Raw genomic sequence first — 18,138 nt, forward strand, 5'->3', positions numbered from 1 at the left:
AGCCCAGCCTCTGGCTGTAGTCAGGGAGGGAAATAAAGTATGGAGCTGGTGTTGACAAAAGACTTGGAGAGGGTTAGATTCAGAAAATAATATTCACTATGATTTCCCCATATACATCTGTCCAGTCTTGTTCTTGACTGTAGACCATCAGTTATAAAATATACAGTCAGTTTAAACTATTACATTGGCAGGTCGGGAGTGATTTCTACTGCAGTCTCTCACTGATGTCACTTCAATTAAAATTCTGTCTATCTCAAGATTAGCCAAAATCCAATGTAAGTAGGCCAGTCAAGTCCGGCTCTAGTGTTCTTGGTTCAGGACATGGATAGAGGAGAGAATGTATGTTCAGTAGCCAATATTAATAAGTGTTTCTCTTTGTATCACAGACATACTCTGGGCTCTTCTGTGTGGTTATAAACCCCTATAAGAATCTGCCCATCTACTCAGAAGAGATTGTGGATATGTACAAGGGCAAGAAGAGGCATGAAATGCCCCCCCATATTTATGCCATCACTGACACGGCCTACAGGAGCATGATGCAGGGTAAGCCAAGGTCCTTATTATACCACAACATCGTAGTAAGTAACCTAGCAAATGTATTCAGATAAGGCTAATGAGTAAAACGGTAGTATTATTGGTAGTATTTTAACATCCATGTTTAGTAAGATAATTTGTCTAGAAGATATGAATCGGTTTAGACTCCTCCAGGCACACTTGGATCTGAAAGTCTGCATTTAAGTAGTGAAGCATTAGCCTTGATTTCTGAGGGTTTCTGCCTTCCATAACCAAGGAAAGGCCATTAGTCAGTCTGTAAGGGTATGTAGTCTACATGCAGTACATTCTCAGTACTCTCTTTCCCAGACCCATTACCTTGATGTACTGTTTGGTGTTGTCAGGCTGTCCATTCACTCCCTCTTGTCTTGTTAGTCCATGGTTGGCCCCCATTTAAGTAAAGGGAGTCATTTAACTTTAGAGGAGAGGGAGGGAGTTACCGTGCAGTATGGGGATGGTTAAGTGGCTTGTTGGTTAAAAGGCATCACCCTTTCCATTCACAGGAAGCCGGATATTGATTTCCTGTGTGACCAATGCGCTTCCTGTTTCAGAGACAAAAATGTAGTGCATGTGCTCCTGAGATAGCAAATACACACTGTAGAATTCACATTTTATATGAAGCCAGCTGGCAACAACATACTTTAGATGTTCTGACAATGGAACTGAAGTTCCTCTGCACCACAAGCACCCATGAAGGGCTGCAAGTAATAGCAGAAACTATTCTGTCACTATTGAATTCAACTGTCCCCTCATGTTATTCAATCCAACTTAATGCATGTAATATGGACGTTTTAAAAAATTCTTGGCCCCACCTCTTTTCACAGACCGTGAAGACCAGTCCATTCTTTGCACGTGAGTCTTGAGCACAACTCTATGAACAGCAAATCTTGGTCTCTCAACATGACCTTAATCAGTGTTTGGTGTGATATTGCTGACAACCGATTTAAGGAAGTCACTTTTTTTGCTTCTGTCCTCCTTTTCTCTTCCACAGAGGAGAGTCTGGTGCTGGGAAGACCGAGAACACCAAGAAGGTCATTCAGTATCTGGCCCATGTGGCCTCTTCCCACAAGACCAAGAAAGACCAGGTCAGTCATCTACTCTACTATTCTCTCTCATAATTCCCTCTCCTCTCTATTTCTCTCTACTCTCTTTGATATTCCTTTTTTTCTTTCTCTTCACCATGCTCTCACACTCTGCGTGGGCCTGGTTTCCTATGGTCCTTTATCAGCTCGGAACCAGGCTTTTCCGAGTCCTCAATGTTCAACTACTTGTACTGTGATTGTATGTGTGTTTGAGAAATAGTGTTGCCAGTGGTACTTAACATTACATCATTGTCAAGCCATCGCCATATTGTTCCAGGTCTTGGATAGGTGCTGCTTCTACATCAGTCACACCGCTCTATGGTGCCATAGAGGACCTCTAAATAAGGGTTGGCCAGTCTTGGTTCTTTAAGACTGACCGTAGCACTGCAGGAGGTAGATTAAACTCCCTTGGTAGCTGGTTCATAGTGTCATTTCTAAACCACAGTGGACTGACTATATTATTCCTTTTGTTGACATTCCTCCTCCAGCGGCTGAGCTGAATCAAAGTGACCTCCGGTCAACTCTATAAAGCAATGAGACAAAATGTAACCCTGCAGTGCTGTAGTTGGCCACCCCTGTGATAGATGCAGCTGTGACTACAGGGTTCAAGAGAGGCTCAGTCTTTTCTGAAAGCGGACCAGTATCTGTATCTATCATTCCTTTGAGGTTGTGTGTTTCTCTTTTCCCATCAACAGACCAGCTCGTTCCTGTCACATGTGAGTTACCCCCCCCCCCCCCCCCCAATCACCCCCTTCCTTCCTCTCCCATCACACATCTCTGGATCTCCTCCTCCACACCCTTCCTCCCTCTCCTTGGCTCTTGCACTGTCGCTCCCTCCTCCCCCGTGCTGCTGGAGCGTGCTCTGTGGTGGGCTCGTGGGTCACTTGGAAGTGTAGGTCACATGACCAGTGTCGGTTCAGAGGAAGGAATGTTCTTTATTAAAGGGGAAATTGCCATTTTGAATTCAGCCAGACAAAACTGAGAGCGCATCCCTTTTTGTATTGTTGATTTGATCTTCTTTTAAATACTAAGTTTAAAGATATTTAATGAGTAAACAGCTCTGCAGTTTGACAAGTCTGGCTGAATTTTGCATAACGCTGTTGATCCTTTGTTTTCCCCTGGCGGTTCCAGAAGTGTGATTGATGCGTTCACCTGTGTGTGAGACTCCATGTCTGCTTGCTGTGTGTGTGTGTGTGTGTCTGTTCAGAGATCTGGTCAACGTTCTCTCACAGCTCCCTCTCCATTTCTCACTCTTTGTCCACACCATTTTAAAGATCTTTGGACAAACTCACTGAGTTGCTGTGTGCATTGTGACGCCAGTGGACTAGTTGTATAAGTGTGTGTTCGTTCACTGGGGATGCTTCATACCAGTCAACAGATCCATTATTCCCTGCTCCTTACTACTGTTTAAAGCCTGATAGTGGTGTAATGTATAGGATTAGATAGGGATTGGTTTTAAACTAACATTGTCCTTAAAGATTCCGGGTAAAAGGTTCAGTGAGCTCCTCAGATTGATAACATTGACAAAGCCACTATAGCAGCTTCATTTTTAACATTTTGAGTCATTTTAGCAGACACTCTTATCCAGGAAGAGTTACAGGAGCAATTAGTGTTAGTGCCTTGCTCAAGGGGACACTGACAAATGTTACACCTAGTCGGCTCGGGGATTCGAACCAGCAACCTCTTAGCCTAGCAGTTATGTAAGAATATTAGTGCAAGTCTGTATTTTTATTGGGTGGATTGAAGTGATTTCCACCCAATATGTGCCAAGCTCCTCACATGTTGACACTGCCTCAGCTGTAACAGACTCTTGAAGGTTATCAGTAGGCTTTCCTGTCCATGTATTAGATCCTTTTAAAATTGAAGTTCACTGTAGTATTACTAATGGCATTTTAGATGGAGTCATGTGCATGGATCCACCTGTACAACAACAGTCTGAAGTAGAGCTCAGTGTGAACTATGTACAGATTTCTGACTGTAGGGGTTGTGTATACTTAATGTCAGTGTAGTGAATCTTGACAGTCAGTTCTCTGCATGGGGTCTGGGGGTTACTCTGGGTGAAGGGTTACTGATGAGGGCCACAGGGTTGTCCATTGGGTGTCAAGGTGTGGGCACTAACACTGCGCTGTGTGTGGGGTATTGTGTACTTGTGTATGTTCCCGTGTGTCGTGATATTCAATGGTCTGCATGCAGTTTTTTTTTCTCAAAGTAAGGTAAATTCACACAACTGCATTATCTTATGACTTATGATTAAATGATGGGTGTGAAAAGGGAACATCCAAACACAAATCAAATGTTTAAACACCTGAAATCCTCATAATTAAGTGAAACTAAAGTAAATTTAAAGCAGATGACTGTAGTTCTCACAATGCATGACTACGAATCATCCATTGGAATCACCAAAGGTATTCACAGTTTGAGCCCACTGCTGAGAAATGACAAATGGCATGTCCTGTTAGTGTCACTATAGAATTTCCACTAATCTAGATGTGTCCTTATAAGGAGGTGATGGTTTAAAGAATCCAATGGGATAAAGTCATTGGTTGATGGAGCGGTTCTGTGTTTGTCCTCTAGGGTGAGCTGGAGAAGCAGCTGCTGCAAGCTAACCCCATCCTGGAGGCCTTTGGAAACGGCAAGACTGTCAAGAACGACAACTCATCTCGATTCGTAAGACCTTTTTTAAAATCTCTTAGTGATGCTTGTGGTTTGACTTCAATGTATTTATTTTTTCTGTTGGACAAGTATTTCCTGCTTCCTTAGTCATTCACTATGTTCTGTCTCTCCCAGGGAAAATTCATCAGGATTAACTTCGACGTCAACGGATACATCGTGGGGGCCAACATTGAAACCTGTATCCTTCATACTATGTTAACCACAATGAAATTCACTCCCTCATTTGAAATCTACAATAATTTGGGGTCCTGAGTGGCGCAGCGGTGTAAGGCACTGCATCTCAGTCCTAGAGGCGTCACTACAGACACCCTGGTTCGAATCCAGGCTGTATCATAACCAGCCGTGATTGGAAGTCCCATAGGGCGGCTCACAATTGGCCCAACGTCATCCAGGCTAGGGTTTGGCCGGTGTAGGCCTTCATTGTAAATAAGAATTTGTTCTTAACTTACTTGCCTAGTTATATCAAAATTCCTTAGGCTATAGATTGAAGTGTAGTTTAACTGCAGACATCTCTCTGTTAGTCTTTCCAGTAAACTAGTAAGTCACACACACACTTGCCCCGGCCAGCTGAAGCTCACAATCCAGTCTGAATGAGTGGCTCCTTGACGGTCTAACCACCAGACCTGCTGGAGAAGTCCCGTGCCATCCGCCAGGCCAAAGACGAGAGGACCTTCCATGTCTTCTATTACATGCTCACTGGTGCTGGAGACAAACTGCGCTGTAAGCCTCCTTCGTTATCACCTTTATCAAGTACTGCTAACTGCATATCAGATGTAATAATTCTGTGCTCCCCTCAGCCGAGCTGTGTCTGGAGGGCTACAACAACTACCGCTTCCTGGTCAATGGAAACGTGACCATCCCTGGCCAGCAGGATAAGGACCTGTTCACCGAGACCCTGGAGGCCTTTAGGATCATGGGCATTCCAGAGGATGAGCAGATTGGTGAGGGGGAGGACGGGACACACTACCCTCTCACTGGTTTACTTTGGGGGGGTGTGACTCTAACCTCTGGTCTCCTCATGCAGGTCTGCTGAAGGTGGTGTCTTCCGTGCTCCAGCTGGGCAACATGAGCTTTAAGAAGGAGCGCCATTCAGACCAGGCCTCCATGCCTGACGACACAGGTACAGCAAACCTTTATGTGGGCTGGTTTGATCATGACAAGGAGATCCTAGTATCTGTCAATTACACTCTACTGACCAGCAGATTATACACTTCAGTCCACCAGAATTATTTTTGGTTTCAAAGTCTAGTTCCATGCACTGCTGTAGGCATCAAACTGTTATTCCCTGGGGGATCCCTCCCTCTCAACACTCTCTCATCTCTCTGTCCCCCATCCCTCCCTGTCACAGCTGCTCAGAAGGTGTGCCACCTGATGGGCATGAGCGTGACAGACTTCACCCGTGCCATCCTGTCCCCTCGTATCAAGGTGGGCAGGGACTACGTGCAGAAGGCCCAGACCCAGGAACAGGCTGAGTTTGCAGTGGAGGCCCTGGCCAAGGCCACCTACGAGAGGATGTTCCGCTGGCTGGTGATGAGGATCAACAAGGCCCTGGACAAGACCAAGAGACAGGGAGCCTCCTTCATCGGCATCCTGGACATTGCTGGCTTTGAGATCTTTGAGGTAAACTGGAGTGGGGGAAAGACCAACGCGATTACAATGTTTGAGTAAGACCCAGCGGGTATATTTGTTAAAAGCGATTTCCTCTTCTCTCGCCATCTCCACTTATCTAGAAAGACAGAATGGGGGTGAAATTCGGGTGGATGCCTACAGGGAATCTATTTTCACCTGTCTAGTTCTTTCACATCACTGCAGACTAGGAAAAGGGGACAAATACACTTGAGCCTCTTAGTTTTTGTTCATGATGGTGAATGCACTTTCTGACTTTCTCCTCTAGCTGAACTCATTTGAGCAGCTGTGCATCAACTACACCAACGAGAAGCTGCAGCAGCTGTTCAACCACACCATGTTCATCCTGGAGCAGGAGGAGTACCAGAGGGAGGGCATCGAGTGGAGCTTCATCGACTTCGGCCTGGACCTGCAGCCCTGCATCGACCTGATTGAGAAGCCTGTGAGTCTACCCCTCTGACCCTTTGTATCTCCCTACCTTTAATCATGTACTGTATACTCCCTTTCTCACTCCACCCTTCCCTGTATGTAACTCCCTGTTAACCTCTCACTTCCTACAGTCTCATCCCTTTCTCTCAATTCTCTCCCATATCTCTCCACCTGCTACCTCCCTTTCTCTTCTCTCTCCATCTCTTTCAGTTAGGTCCCATGCTATGCTGCACCTCCAGGCTCCCTGGTCTCTCTGTAAGCCTTGTTCTCTGCTCTCCCTCAGGCTAGCCCCCCTGGTATCCTGGCCCTTTTGGATGAGGAGTGCTGGTTCCCCAAAGCCACTGACAAGAGCTTTGTGGAGAAGGTCCTGCAGGAGCAGGGCACCCACTCCAAGTTCCACAAGCCCAAGAAACTGAAAGATGAGGCTGACTTCTGCATCATTCACTACGCCGGGAAGGTAAACGGACCAGTAATGAAGGCAAAGTTTAGACTCTGCTTAAACTGTGCGCCCTTGGACATCATGTCCCAGGCAAACCTTGTGTAATACTATTGTCTATATGTTGTGCCGTCTCAGGTGGACTACAAGGCTGACGAGTGGCTGATGAAGAACATGGACCCTCTGAACGACAACGTGGCCACGCTGCTCAACCAGTCCACTGACAAGTTTGTGTCTGAACTGTGGAAGGATGGTGAGTGCAGCCAATGATGAGTTAGCAACCAGTAAGAAGAACAGACTTAAGTGGATTAACCTTCATGCTGGGAATTGCTGCTATGTTTTCAGTGAAGGGTCTCTTCCTGTCTCATATCCACTGTTCTCTCTTGTCTCGTATCCAATGTCTGGTGTCTGGACCTTTGTTCTTACCAATCACTCTGTTTTGGTTTCTATCCATCTGCTCCTTTGTACGACCCGTTTTCGTCTGTTCTCCCTCTTACTGGGTCTCAGAGGTACAGAGGTCTCAGAGAGCCTATTTTTATCAGCGTTTTCCTTTTCTCCACTCAGATTCAGGTGACTTTTTTTCTTTTTCATTTGTCTCCTTTATTTACTCCAATTCTGCTCATCCTTCTGTTCACACTAATATGAACCTTTCCATCTTCTCAGCATCAACTGCCTATGTTTTTATCCTGTCTTACCCTGTTTTCCCTGTGGCTCAATGTTGATTTACCATATATATATTTACAAGGGGTTGTAATGACTGCCCCCCCTTCCCCCCCAGCTCTGTGTGCAGTGAGTTCTACCACCTGCTGCACTTTCATTGGACTCTCCTCTCTCCCTCTGTGTAATAGTGTGGTTTGGGACCCCTGGTGTTGCTCATGGGTACTGCAGCAATGGGTATATACTGCATGGGTTTGGTTCCGTCGTCACCAATAAAAACATGCCCACAAATGCACAGTTTGTCACAAACATTGATTTCTCATTGTATGTCGGTTCGCACCACACATTTGACATATTAAGATTGGTCGCATAGTGTAAGCAGTTACGTGTATACACACACTTCACTCACTGCATCGAGTTGCATCTCATTCTAGTGTGATTCCCTCCTACCCACCCACGCTTCACTGGCATTTTGACCCCTCTCATTCCCCAAATCCCCCTTCCTATTGTATTTGTCCTCTCTGCATTGACCCAGTATTGTGGTGTCACTGGTTTTGAACCTGTCACCATATCTCACCATCCCCCATGTAGAGATGGGATCACCATTATACTCTGCTTCATGCGTTTTATGTTGTGGTTTGTTTTCACTGTGTGGAGTTAGCCTGGTTAGATATTAAAAAATGTGAAAGCCTCTTATCTCACGGCACCCTTTCTCCTCCTCTTTTTCTTCTGTCTTCCCCCTCTCAGTGGATCGTATTGTGGGCCTGGATAAGGTTGCAGGGATGTCTGAGATGCCTGGTGCCTTTAAGACCCGTAAGGGCATGTTCCGCACGGTGGGCCAGCTTTACAAGGAGCAGCTGTCCAAGCTCATGGCCACTCTGAGGAACACCAACCCCAACTTTGTCCGCTGCATCATCCCCAACCACGAGAAGAAGGTACCAGTAGATCAACTCCACCAGTGAAAACATCCAAACAATAGTTTCTCTCAAGATGCCATCGAACACAATACGCAACAGAGGCATCCACAGCTTCTCTTAGTGGTGTTGGCAGCTTTTTTTATTTGCACATCTAAACATGTTCCCTTTCTTTCCTCCCCTACAGGCTGGTAAGCTAGACCCCCACCTGGTTCTGGACCAGCTGAGGTGTAATGGTGTTCTGGAGGGGATCCGTATCTGCAGACAGGGTTTCCCCAACCGTATCGTCTTCCAGGAGTTCAGACAGAGGTACCGTGAACACTCCCATTGTGGCTGTATACAAATATGTCTGTATTTTCACCAGTTGCCCAACTTACACAGCATGATGCAACAACAATATGAGGTTATGTTGCTTTTTGTGAGTTGAGTCCAACTGATGATCCCATGCATATACCTTTTTGTCTCTCTAAGGTATGAGATCCTCACACCCAACTCCATCCCCAAGGGCTTCATGGATGGCAAACAGGCCTGTGTGCTCATGGTAAGAGAGGGGCATTATTATCTTGTTCTACAACATTGTCACTCATTCAGAATGAAGAGATTAATATTGTCAGTTTAGCTGATTGTATACCTCACCCTCCTTCTGTCAGATCAAAAGCCTGGAGCTGGATCCCAACCTGTTCAGGATTGGTCAGAGTAAGGTGTTCTTCAGGGCTGGAGTGCTGGCTCACCTGGAGGAGGAGAGAGACATGAAGATCACTGACGTCATCATCAGCTTCCAGGCCTGGTGCAGAGGCTACGTGGCCCGCAAGTAAGGAGACCCCCTGACTTCAACTGTCTTATCATATGGCTGCAGTGGAAATGTTCTGATGTCTTATAACTGTATTTGGAAGGTACCAAAGTGTTTCTCGCTCTCTCTCTGCTTGCTCTGCAGGGCCTTTGCCAGGAGACAGCAGCAGCTGACCGCCATGAAGGTGATCCAGAGGAACTGTTCTGCCTACCTCAAACTCAGGAACTGGCAGTGGTGGAGACTCTTCACCAAGGTACACATTATACTTATGCTAATGTTGTTCCTATACAATGCTACTCGACTCAGCCAAACCCCCGGGGAATACTGGCGTACAACTGCCTTTCCTCATCTCTGAACTGTCCCCCTCCCCAGGTGAAGCCCCTGCTGCAGGTGAGCAGGCAGGAGGAGGAGATGCAGGCCAAGGATGATGAGTTGAGCAAGGTGAAGGAGAGGCAGGAGTATGCTGAGATACAGCTGCAGGAGATGGAGGTCAAACAGCATCAGGTAAGATGGAGGCCCTCGTCACTGAAACAGCCCTGAAGTGACATGTTGATCATTTTATAATGAAACAATAATTGCTCAAGCTAACTTGAAAATGCATTCATGAACCCGCAACACCATATTGTCTCTGTCTCCCCCAGTTGAGTGCCGAGAAGCAGGCCCTGCAGGAGCAGCTGCAGGCTGAGACAGAGTTGTGTGCCGAGGCGGAGGAGATGAGAGCCCGTCTGGCCGCTAAGAAGCAGGAGCTGGAGGAGATCCTTCATGACCTGGAGGCCAGAGTGGAAGAGGAGGAGGAGAGAGCCACACATCTGCAGACAGAGAAGAAGAAGATGCAGCAGAACATCACGGTGAGTACACACACACTTTGTGCAGCATGGCAGGTACACACTGTACTAACTCTTTCCCCTCCTGTGTATGTGTGTGTGTGTAGGACCTGGAGCAGCAGTTGGATGAGGAGGAGGCTGCCAGGCAGAGGCTGCAGCTGGAGAAGGTGACCACAGACTCCAAGCTGAAGAAGATTGAGGAGGACGTCATGGTTCTTGAAGACCAGAACAACAAACTCATGAAGGTCCGTAAACAACCAATGGGCAGACGGTTGTATGGATGGATAGAATTGTGTTGTGAACTCCTGTTTGTCTGTGTGTCCCACAGGAGAAAAAGCTAATGGAGGAGCGTATCTCTGAGTTCACCTCTAACCTGACTGAGGAGGAGGAGAAGTCCAAGAGCCTTCAGAAACTCAAGAACAAACATGAGGCCATGATCACTGACCTAGAGGGTAGGTGGAGCACACACCATGTTGACTAAGTTGCTCTTATAGCCTACTTAACACTTTCTCCTTCTCTATTAGACCGCCTTCGCAGGGAGGAGAAGGGCCGTCAGGAGCTGGAGAAGAACCGGCGTAAGCTGGAGGGAGATTCTACTGATCTCCTTGACCAGATAGCTGAGCTGCAGGCCCAGATCGCTGAGCTCCGCGCCCAGCTGGCCAAGAAGGAGGAGGAACTGCAGGCAGCCCTGGCCAGGTGTGATCTCTGCAATCACATGCATACATACATAGTGACTTTAGTGTGATCACTCTGTAAATTGTATTTTCATGGAATAATGAATGTTATTACACCCTCCATTTTCCCTCTCGTCCCCTCAGGATTGAGGAGGAGGCAGCCCAGAAGAACTTGGCCCAAAAGAAGATCCGGGAGATGGAAGCCCAGCTATCTGAGCTGCAGGAGGACCTGGAGCTAGAGAGGGCCGCACGCACCAAGGCTGAGAAGAACCGCAGGGACCTGGGTGAGGAGCTGGAGGCCCTCAAGACTGAGCTTGAGGACACACTGGACTCCACCGCTGCCCAGCAAGAGCTCAGGTACTGACACCCAGAGGAGATTAGTTACGTAGTCGGATACTGTGTTTCAATGAAACTGGTTTGTTGTGAAATAAGATGACACATAGTGGATGCTATTTAGATGCCTTCATGTTGACCTTCTAGAAAAATGATTTCATGAGTTGATGACAATTCTCACTCAAATTCCGTTATGTTCCTTGTTTCCCAGTATTTAGCTTAGCTCACAATCTGACAATTTCCAATTCCCTCTTTCCTTCGTTTCTCTACTTCTGTCTGTCAGGACAAAGCGTGAAACTGAGGTAAACCAGCTGAAGAAGGTTCTAGAGGATGAAGGCAAGGTCCACGAGCAGCAGGTGGTGGAGATGAGACTGAAACATAGCCAGGCCTTCGACGAGCTCAACGAGCAACTGGAGCAGGCCAAGAGAGTGAGTGAGAGATATAGCGATATATAGATATATCCTTGAACTCCTGTGTATTACAGTATCTGTACATGCACTGACCCCTGGTGTTCTGCCCCCCCCCTCCCCTAACAGAACAAGGTGTCGGTGGACAAGACTAAGCAGGCCCTGGAGAGTGAGCGTAACGAGCTGGCCATTGAGCTGCAGACCCTGATGCAGGGGAAGGGGGACTCTGAGCACCGCAGGAAGAAGGCTGAGGGCCAGGTCCAAGAGCTACAGGTCAAACACGGAGAGAGCGAGCGCCAGAGGATTGAGCTGGCAGAGAGAGTGGCCAAGATGCAGGTACAGTACTATTAATCTCCTTTCAGGTACGATTTGGAGCATATGGCCTGTACACTAGCTGGAAGGCCCATTTTTGTTCTTGTGTTCCTCCCCAGGCTGAGTTGGAGACTGTCAATGGCTTGCTCAGTGAGGTGGAGGGTAAGTCCATCAAAGCGTCCAAGGACTGCTCTTCTGTGGAGTCTCAGCTGCAGGATGTGCAGGTATAGTACTCCATAGACTACAACAGATTCAAGTATTCAATATTGCACTAGTTTTGTCATGGTTGTAAAAGCTCAGTCATTAAGCTGCTATAACTGTGCCGGACTTTCTCTTCTACCTACAGGAGCTGCTCCAGGAGGAGACTCGTCAGAAGCTGTCCATGGGCACTCGTCTGCGTCAGCTGGAGGATGAACAGAACACTCTGAGAGAACAGCTGGAGGAGGAGGAGGAGGGCAAGAGGAACGTGGAGAAGCAGCTGCTCACCGTGCAGGCTCAGGTAGACACACTTACAGCAACATACACCTTAAAATTGGATTTATGCAAATGTGCTATTAGAATGTTTTTGTTCATCACATCACTAGAACCATAAACCGCACCACAGAATGTTTGAGTGACAAGCGGTGTCCCCCTATAGCTGGCAGAGATTAAGAAGAAGTCTGAGCAGGAAGCAGGCTGTCTGGAAAATGCAGAGGAGGGGAAGAAGAGGCTGCAGAGGGACCTGGAGGGGCTTGGCCAGCGGATGGAGGAGAAGTGCAGTGCCTTTGAGAAACTGGACAAGACCAAGACTCGTCTGCAGCAGGAGTTGGACGACATGGTGGTGGACCAGGACCACCTCAGACAGATCGTAACCAACCTGGAGAAGAAGCAGAAGAAGTTTGACCAGGTTAGTAGTAACACTAGCTAGTTTTCCATCCAATTGGTGACAGATTTTCATTCAAATATTCAAAAATCTGCATAAAAACAATATATGCATTTTACCAGCAGAGATGTTTCCACCAAATTGACTTGTTGTGAATAAAAGGCTGTAGGTGATGACGTAGTGCACATAAAAATACCTTTTGTGGGTAAATGCCCATGTACCGAGGGAAACCAAGAAAGTTCCTTTTAAATGGGTTTCCTTGGCATTTCAACTAATGGTTTTGTCCTAATTTTTTGGGGGGGTGTTGTATAACGAATGTGTCTGCTCTGGCCTTGATATGGGTGCTTTAGCCTATAGCTCGCAGATGCAGTGCGGGTAAGCTACCTACAAAAGGTTATGGACATAAAAGTAGAGGTTTTTATTTGTTAAATGGCTGCCTTTCATTGACCATGTCACCAGAATAAGAGTAAGACCCTCAATATTTATTGGAAAGGAGCATCAAGCTCATTACTGTGCACTTTCACCACCCTGTGAAATTAATCCAAACTTATTTAATCTAACCTAGTAAACTGTATGCTTTCCTGAGTCGTAGTGGGAGGACCACGTCATCGCATTACTCCAAGTTTACTTCGATATGATGGTTACTATATCAATATTTGTGCATAAAGGTGTTTCACCATTTCTCGCAGAATTTAATTTTAGACACACTAGACAAGATGTGATCTTTTTGTATTTTGAGTTGACAGATTTGCTGTTTCCATCAGGCCTGTTTTTTTTTTTTACCAGAGATGTACTTTACTCGCATGAAGATTCTAGGAAACCTGGTTACTGTCCACAATTAATTCACTCAAACTGGGGGCGACTACTTGGAAGGGTTGATTCTGAAGATCTGTAACAATCAGGGAAAAATCTGTCTTGAAGTATAGTATGACATTCCTCCATTTTACTTCTAGATGCTGGCTGAGGAGAAGACCATCTCATGCCGCTATGCTGAGGAGAGGGACAAGGCTGAGGCTGAGGCCAGGGAAAAGGAGACCCGGACACTGGCTCTGACCCGTGAGCTCGAATCCCTCCGTGACATGAAGGATGAGATGGACCGTGCCAACAAGCTGCTCCGTGCTGAGATGGAGGACCTGGTCTCCTCCAAGGACGACGTTGGCAAGAGTGTAAGACAGCCTAGGGGGTGGTTGACTTGTTCTAGGTAGAAATCAATTCAAATCCTCTGTTTTCATACTGGTCCCAAATTCCTATTTCACATCACAATCTCTACTATTCTCCTTCAGGTACACGAGCTGGAGAAGTCCAAGCGTGGCATGGATCAGCAGCTGGAGGAGATGAGAACTCAGCTGGAGGAGCTGGAGGACGAGCTGCAGGCCACGGAGGACGCCAAGCTGCGTCTGGAGGTCAACATGCAGGCCATGAAGGCCCAGTACGAGAGAGACCTGGCAGGACGAGATGAGATGGGCGAGGAGAAGAAGAGACAGCTGGTCAAACAGGTACACTAGTAGCTACAGGTTTGACTTGTTCGGTAGGTAGTGGTTCCTTAAGGTGTTATTTGTCCACTGCATGATGGGACATGTAGTCCAGTTATTGAAAGCTTGAATCTCTCTGGTCCTCAGGTGCGAGAGATGGAGTTGGAGTTGGAGGATGAGAGGAAGCAGCGATCTGTTGCCGTGGCAGCCCGTAAGAAGCTGGAGCTGGACCTGAAGGAGCTGGAGGCAGCCATCGACATGGCCAACAAGAACCGTGATGAGGCCCTCAAACAGCTTAAGAAGCTCCAGGTAACAACCAATTACATTATCACCAGCTTCTGACTATAGTTTTTATACCATGACCACATTCTATTCTAATCAAGGTGTATGCAGATGGTGAATAGTTTGCTTGAAATATGCTTTGAACCTCTCCCTCTCCCTCTCCACCAGGCCCAGATGAAGGAGCTGCTGAGGGAGCTGGAGGACACTCGTATGTCCAGAGATGAGATCATGGCCCAGGCCAAAGAGAACGAGAAGAAGCTCAAGAGCATGGAGGCCGACATGATCCAAATGACAGAGGTCAGTCGGCGCTGCTGCTGCTCCTCACCTGACCATCTCACACTAGTCTCTCGTTTTATTCTCACCTGACACCCCGCCCTCCCAAACAATACAAAACCTACTTCTGTAACTCTTTATAAATCCTACTGTGAAACTGTATTTGCACAAATCCTCCCTGGAATCATGATTAATGTGGAAAGGTAGTTATGAGAGCTTCTCAAGTTAGGATTTGGCCTACTCCCACGTACACGCTTTGGTTCTCACATACACTGACACCCCACCCCCCCAGGAGCTGGCTTCTGCAGAGCGTGTAAAGAGACAGGCCCAGCAAGAGAGAGATGAGCTGCAGGATGAGATCAACAACCAGGCAGCCAAGAAGTAGGAACCATTTTCTTTCATGACCTACTGTTTATCTCTGCTTCTAATGGCCCAAATGTCTCTCCCTTGCTCTCTTATCTCATCCTTTCTTTCCCACCTTTCCTCTTCCCCTCAGTGCTCTGATTGCAGAGGAGAAAAGGAGACTGGAGGCTCGTATCGCACAGCTGGAGGAGGAGCTGGAGGAGGAGCAGTGTAACACAGAGCTGGTCAACGATAGGCTGAAGAGAGCTCTGCTGCAGGTAGGACAGCCAAGGATGGCAATTGACTTTCATGCCCCATGTGTACAGACTGGAATAGTGTACTTCTAATGATAAGGTGGGTCAGGCAGTTTAACCCCCTGTCTCTGTCAGACTGACCAGATGACTGTGGAGCTGACGGCAGAGCGCAGTACCTCCCAGCGCCTGGAGGGGGCCCGCTCCCAGCTGGAGCGCCAGAACAAGGAGCTGAAGCTGAAGCTGCAGGAGCTGGAAGGAACTGTCAAGTCCAAGTACAAGGCCACTATTGCCGCCCTGGAGGCCAAGATCGCCCAGCTGGAGGAGCAGGTGGACATCGAGACCAGGTGAGGGGGTCTGAGCCTGACCTTAGACCACCTGCAACCTCCCTCAGATATCCAGCATCTCCTATGCTCTCCATAATGCAAAAAATAACTGAAATTGCAGCATGGGTGAGATCAGATGGTGACTCCCACAAGCTAAGTAGACGTTTCAGTCTGTCCATGTGACCCAGGTGTTTCTTTCCACAGGGAGAGGCAGCAGGCGTCCAAGCTGGTGCGCCGCACAGAGAAGAAGCTAAAGGAGGTCGTCCTCGCGGTGGACGACGAGAGACGCAACACAGAGCAGTACAAAGACCAGGTCAGGGCTCGGAAAACAAGCTTCAACACAATCCCAACAGCTTTACACCAGCAAACTTAGTCTCTCTTTCCCCCTGTGTGACTCTATTTTGAAAGTATGTGAATGATTTAATGGAGTACATTTATATAAAGCTTTCACACTACATCTTTGTACTTTAGATTGTCTTGGAACTCACCCTATCCACCACCTATATGTAGCATCCACCTTGGTACTTGACGCTAATGCTTGTGTATGTGTGTGTACGCAGTCGGACAAGCTGAACTCTCGTATGAAGCAGCTGAAGAGGCAGCTTGAGGAGTCTGAGGAGGAGGCCCAGAGGGCCAATGCCAACCGCAGGAAACTGCAAAGGGAGCTGGAGGACGCCACCGAGTCAGCCGATGCCATGAACCGCGAGGTCAGCACCCTCAAGAGCAAGCTCAGGTACGTACACCTCCATCACCCAACCGGACTAAATGCTGACGCACTGAACTCGGTTGTAAATGAAGCCGTCTGTACTTGCATACTTGCATTTACAATGCATGTTTTAATCACATTCCCTCTGCGACATTACTGATCATATATCCACAGAGGGACTTTTTGGGGGGGGGCCCTCCATGACTCTTCCATGGTATGTGCTGTGCCCCTGTCACGATCTCTCTGCCCTAATCCCTGATCTCTACCGTCTCTGTTCCAGGCGTGGGGACCTCCCCTTCACCATGCGCCGCATTGTCAGCCGCGCAGGCATTGAGAGCGACGAGGAGAGCGAGCCCAAGAGCGAGACCCCTGAGCCCAAGCCTGAATGAACAGCCACAGTGTTCCCTTCTGTCCATAGGATTGAACTGCAACAGTCGTACAACACACACATTTACCACTTAAAGTAACGCATGCACTTACAGGGGGACACAAAAATAATACTGTATGATTTAGAGGCAGTAAATATACTTCACAGCCAAACCTCAGTCTCTCTTTAATGGGAGAATTGACAATCTATGTACACTTATATTCCATACAAGCCAATACAACAGTACTTCAGACAATCACCATACTGTCATAACTCATACAAATTTGTGGGCCAAATTTATTTTCTCCTGCTTCATTCTCTGGGAAAAAAAATAAAAATGAATGATATTTTTGTAAGGAAACATTCCATTAGAAATAGTCTTTTTGGGCTCTTTTTCTAACTGAAGCAAGAAAGAACGAAATGAATATAAATAAATGAAGAAGGATTACTCGAAGGGGACCAAAGTAATATCGCAATCTATAGATTTGTATTTTATGCTGTAGTTTTTATAATGGTTAAGTATGAAAATACTACACGTCTATTATGGCTCTCGCTCGCTCTCACCTCAGTTTATAATGGAGGTTTATGTGCTCAATTGTACCGTATTAATTTAGCTGCGGATAGTACTTAAAACATGAATATGCTTTTGGGCTTAAGAAAACAGTACATCTATAGACGCACAAAAAGCACACACAGAATTAGAGCAACGCATCAATGTACAAACATTTGATTTGTGCTGAATTCTTATTTTTGCACTGAGATGTGTGACTCTGGATTAGAAATGATAGACCACTGGTGCATTAAATTGAAGACATTGATAGACGGCAGATGCACCTCAAACAAGAAAATACAAATTCAGAGGAACTGCAGGCTCCTATGTATTCATGCCAACACACACTAAAGCCTTACAGTCAAATTCTACTGTTCAAGGTTGTTACCTGGATCCACATATTTCTTTAATACTATCAATGTTTTTATTGATGCAACGGTTACGGGGTGGTGGGGTAGTTTATTACTCACGACACGCTGTATTCTCAGAGCACTGCTTGGTGGGGTATAGGGGTGGTTGAACAGAATAAAGCATGTTGGGATGAGTGGGACGTTGTTACATTTTGCAGCGCCGTGGCCGAACACATCACATGATATCCTGATGGCATCTTTTTACTTTCTCTGACAGGAAGATGACTCCCTGTTGATATGCCTGGCCAGGTGTTAATCCCATGTATTTAAGGGATGGGGTGAGGTAGATGAGTGAAGGTGCTTTAGGTCTGGGTGAACTGACCCCTGCAGGCTGTGCTCAGGGTTGCCTTTTTTGCTCACACTGCTGGGAAGTGAGAGGAATTTGTTATAAATAATGATGGATAACAGACAAAGGATCACTCTCTCTCGCACTTGGAAGCAAAAAAGAAATCTCAATTTTGTACTGTTTATTTTCTCTGCAGCTCTGAAAAAAATGACATCTTGATGAGTTGTGAATTGTTGGTATTATTGCAATAAAGATGGCTTTCTAAACTGCAACCGTTGACTCCTGAGAATTTGTCTATTAAA

At 46.8% G+C, this 18,138-nt stretch overlaps 2 protein-coding genes across 7 annotated transcripts in view; one reads left to right on the plus strand and one right to left on the minus strand.

Annotated features, from left to right (window-relative positions):
• Positions 1–18,108, plus strand: part of LOC112226307 (myosin-9-like) — a 32,445-nt gene extending 14,337 nt beyond the window's left edge. Inside the window, exons 3-41 of one of the 2 annotated variants that reach the window (XM_042302251.1) lie at positions 387–543; positions 1,377–1,404; positions 1,544–1,637; positions 2,330–2,350; positions 4,209–4,301; positions 4,422–4,485; positions 4,929–5,027; positions 5,105–5,248; positions 5,332–5,427; positions 5,656–5,927; positions 6,202–6,375; positions 6,646–6,819; positions 6,937–7,051; positions 8,203–8,390; positions 8,557–8,678; positions 8,841–8,910; positions 9,020–9,180; positions 9,304–9,412; positions 9,532–9,663; positions 9,801–10,007; positions 10,091–10,228; positions 10,312–10,435; positions 10,508–10,679; positions 10,802–11,014; positions 11,274–11,418; positions 11,527–11,733; positions 11,829–11,933; positions 12,056–12,208; positions 12,347–12,595; positions 13,525–13,737; positions 13,855–14,067; positions 14,191–14,352; positions 14,494–14,622; positions 14,891–14,979; positions 15,095–15,218; positions 15,330–15,538; positions 15,722–15,830; positions 16,078–16,250; positions 16,504–18,108. In XM_042302251.1, the coding sequence (XP_042158185.1) occupies positions 387–543; positions 1,377–1,404; positions 1,544–1,637; positions 2,330–2,350; positions 4,209–4,301; positions 4,422–4,485; positions 4,929–5,027; positions 5,105–5,248; positions 5,332–5,427; positions 5,656–5,927; positions 6,202–6,375; positions 6,646–6,819; positions 6,937–7,051; positions 8,203–8,390; positions 8,557–8,678; positions 8,841–8,910; positions 9,020–9,180; positions 9,304–9,412; positions 9,532–9,663; positions 9,801–10,007; positions 10,091–10,228; positions 10,312–10,435; positions 10,508–10,679; positions 10,802–11,014; positions 11,274–11,418; positions 11,527–11,733; positions 11,829–11,933; positions 12,056–12,208; positions 12,347–12,595; positions 13,525–13,737; positions 13,855–14,067; positions 14,191–14,352; positions 14,494–14,622; positions 14,891–14,979; positions 15,095–15,218; positions 15,330–15,538; positions 15,722–15,830; positions 16,078–16,250; positions 16,504–16,612 (5,556 nt within the window). In that variant the 3' untranslated portion in view covers positions 16,613–18,108. The remainder of the gene's footprint in view (positions 1–386; positions 544–1,376; positions 1,405–1,543; positions 1,638–2,329; positions 2,351–4,208; positions 4,302–4,421; positions 4,486–4,928; positions 5,028–5,104; positions 5,249–5,331; positions 5,428–5,655; positions 5,928–6,201; positions 6,376–6,645; positions 6,820–6,936; positions 7,052–8,202; positions 8,391–8,556; positions 8,679–8,840; positions 8,911–9,019; positions 9,181–9,303; positions 9,413–9,531; positions 9,664–9,800; positions 10,008–10,090; positions 10,229–10,311; positions 10,436–10,507; positions 10,680–10,801; positions 11,015–11,273; positions 11,419–11,526; positions 11,734–11,828; positions 11,934–12,055; positions 12,209–12,346; positions 12,596–13,524; positions 13,738–13,854; positions 14,068–14,190; positions 14,353–14,493; positions 14,623–14,890; positions 14,980–15,094; positions 15,219–15,329; positions 15,539–15,721; positions 15,831–16,077; positions 16,251–16,503) is intronic. The other variant, XM_042302252.1, reaches the window with a different exon arrangement.
• The window catches only part of LOC112219368 (guanine nucleotide exchange factor VAV2), a 1,336,992-nt gene that overhangs the window by 703,389 nt on the left and 615,465 nt on the right, over positions 1–18,138 (minus strand). The window lies entirely within an intron of this gene.

Source organism: Oncorhynchus tshawytscha, linkage group LG20 (genome assembly GCF_018296145.1).
Source record: "Oncorhynchus tshawytscha isolate Ot180627B linkage group LG20, Otsh_v2.0, whole genome shotgun sequence".
Lineage (NCBI taxonomy): Eukaryota > Metazoa > Chordata > Actinopteri > Salmoniformes > Salmonidae > Oncorhynchus > Oncorhynchus tshawytscha.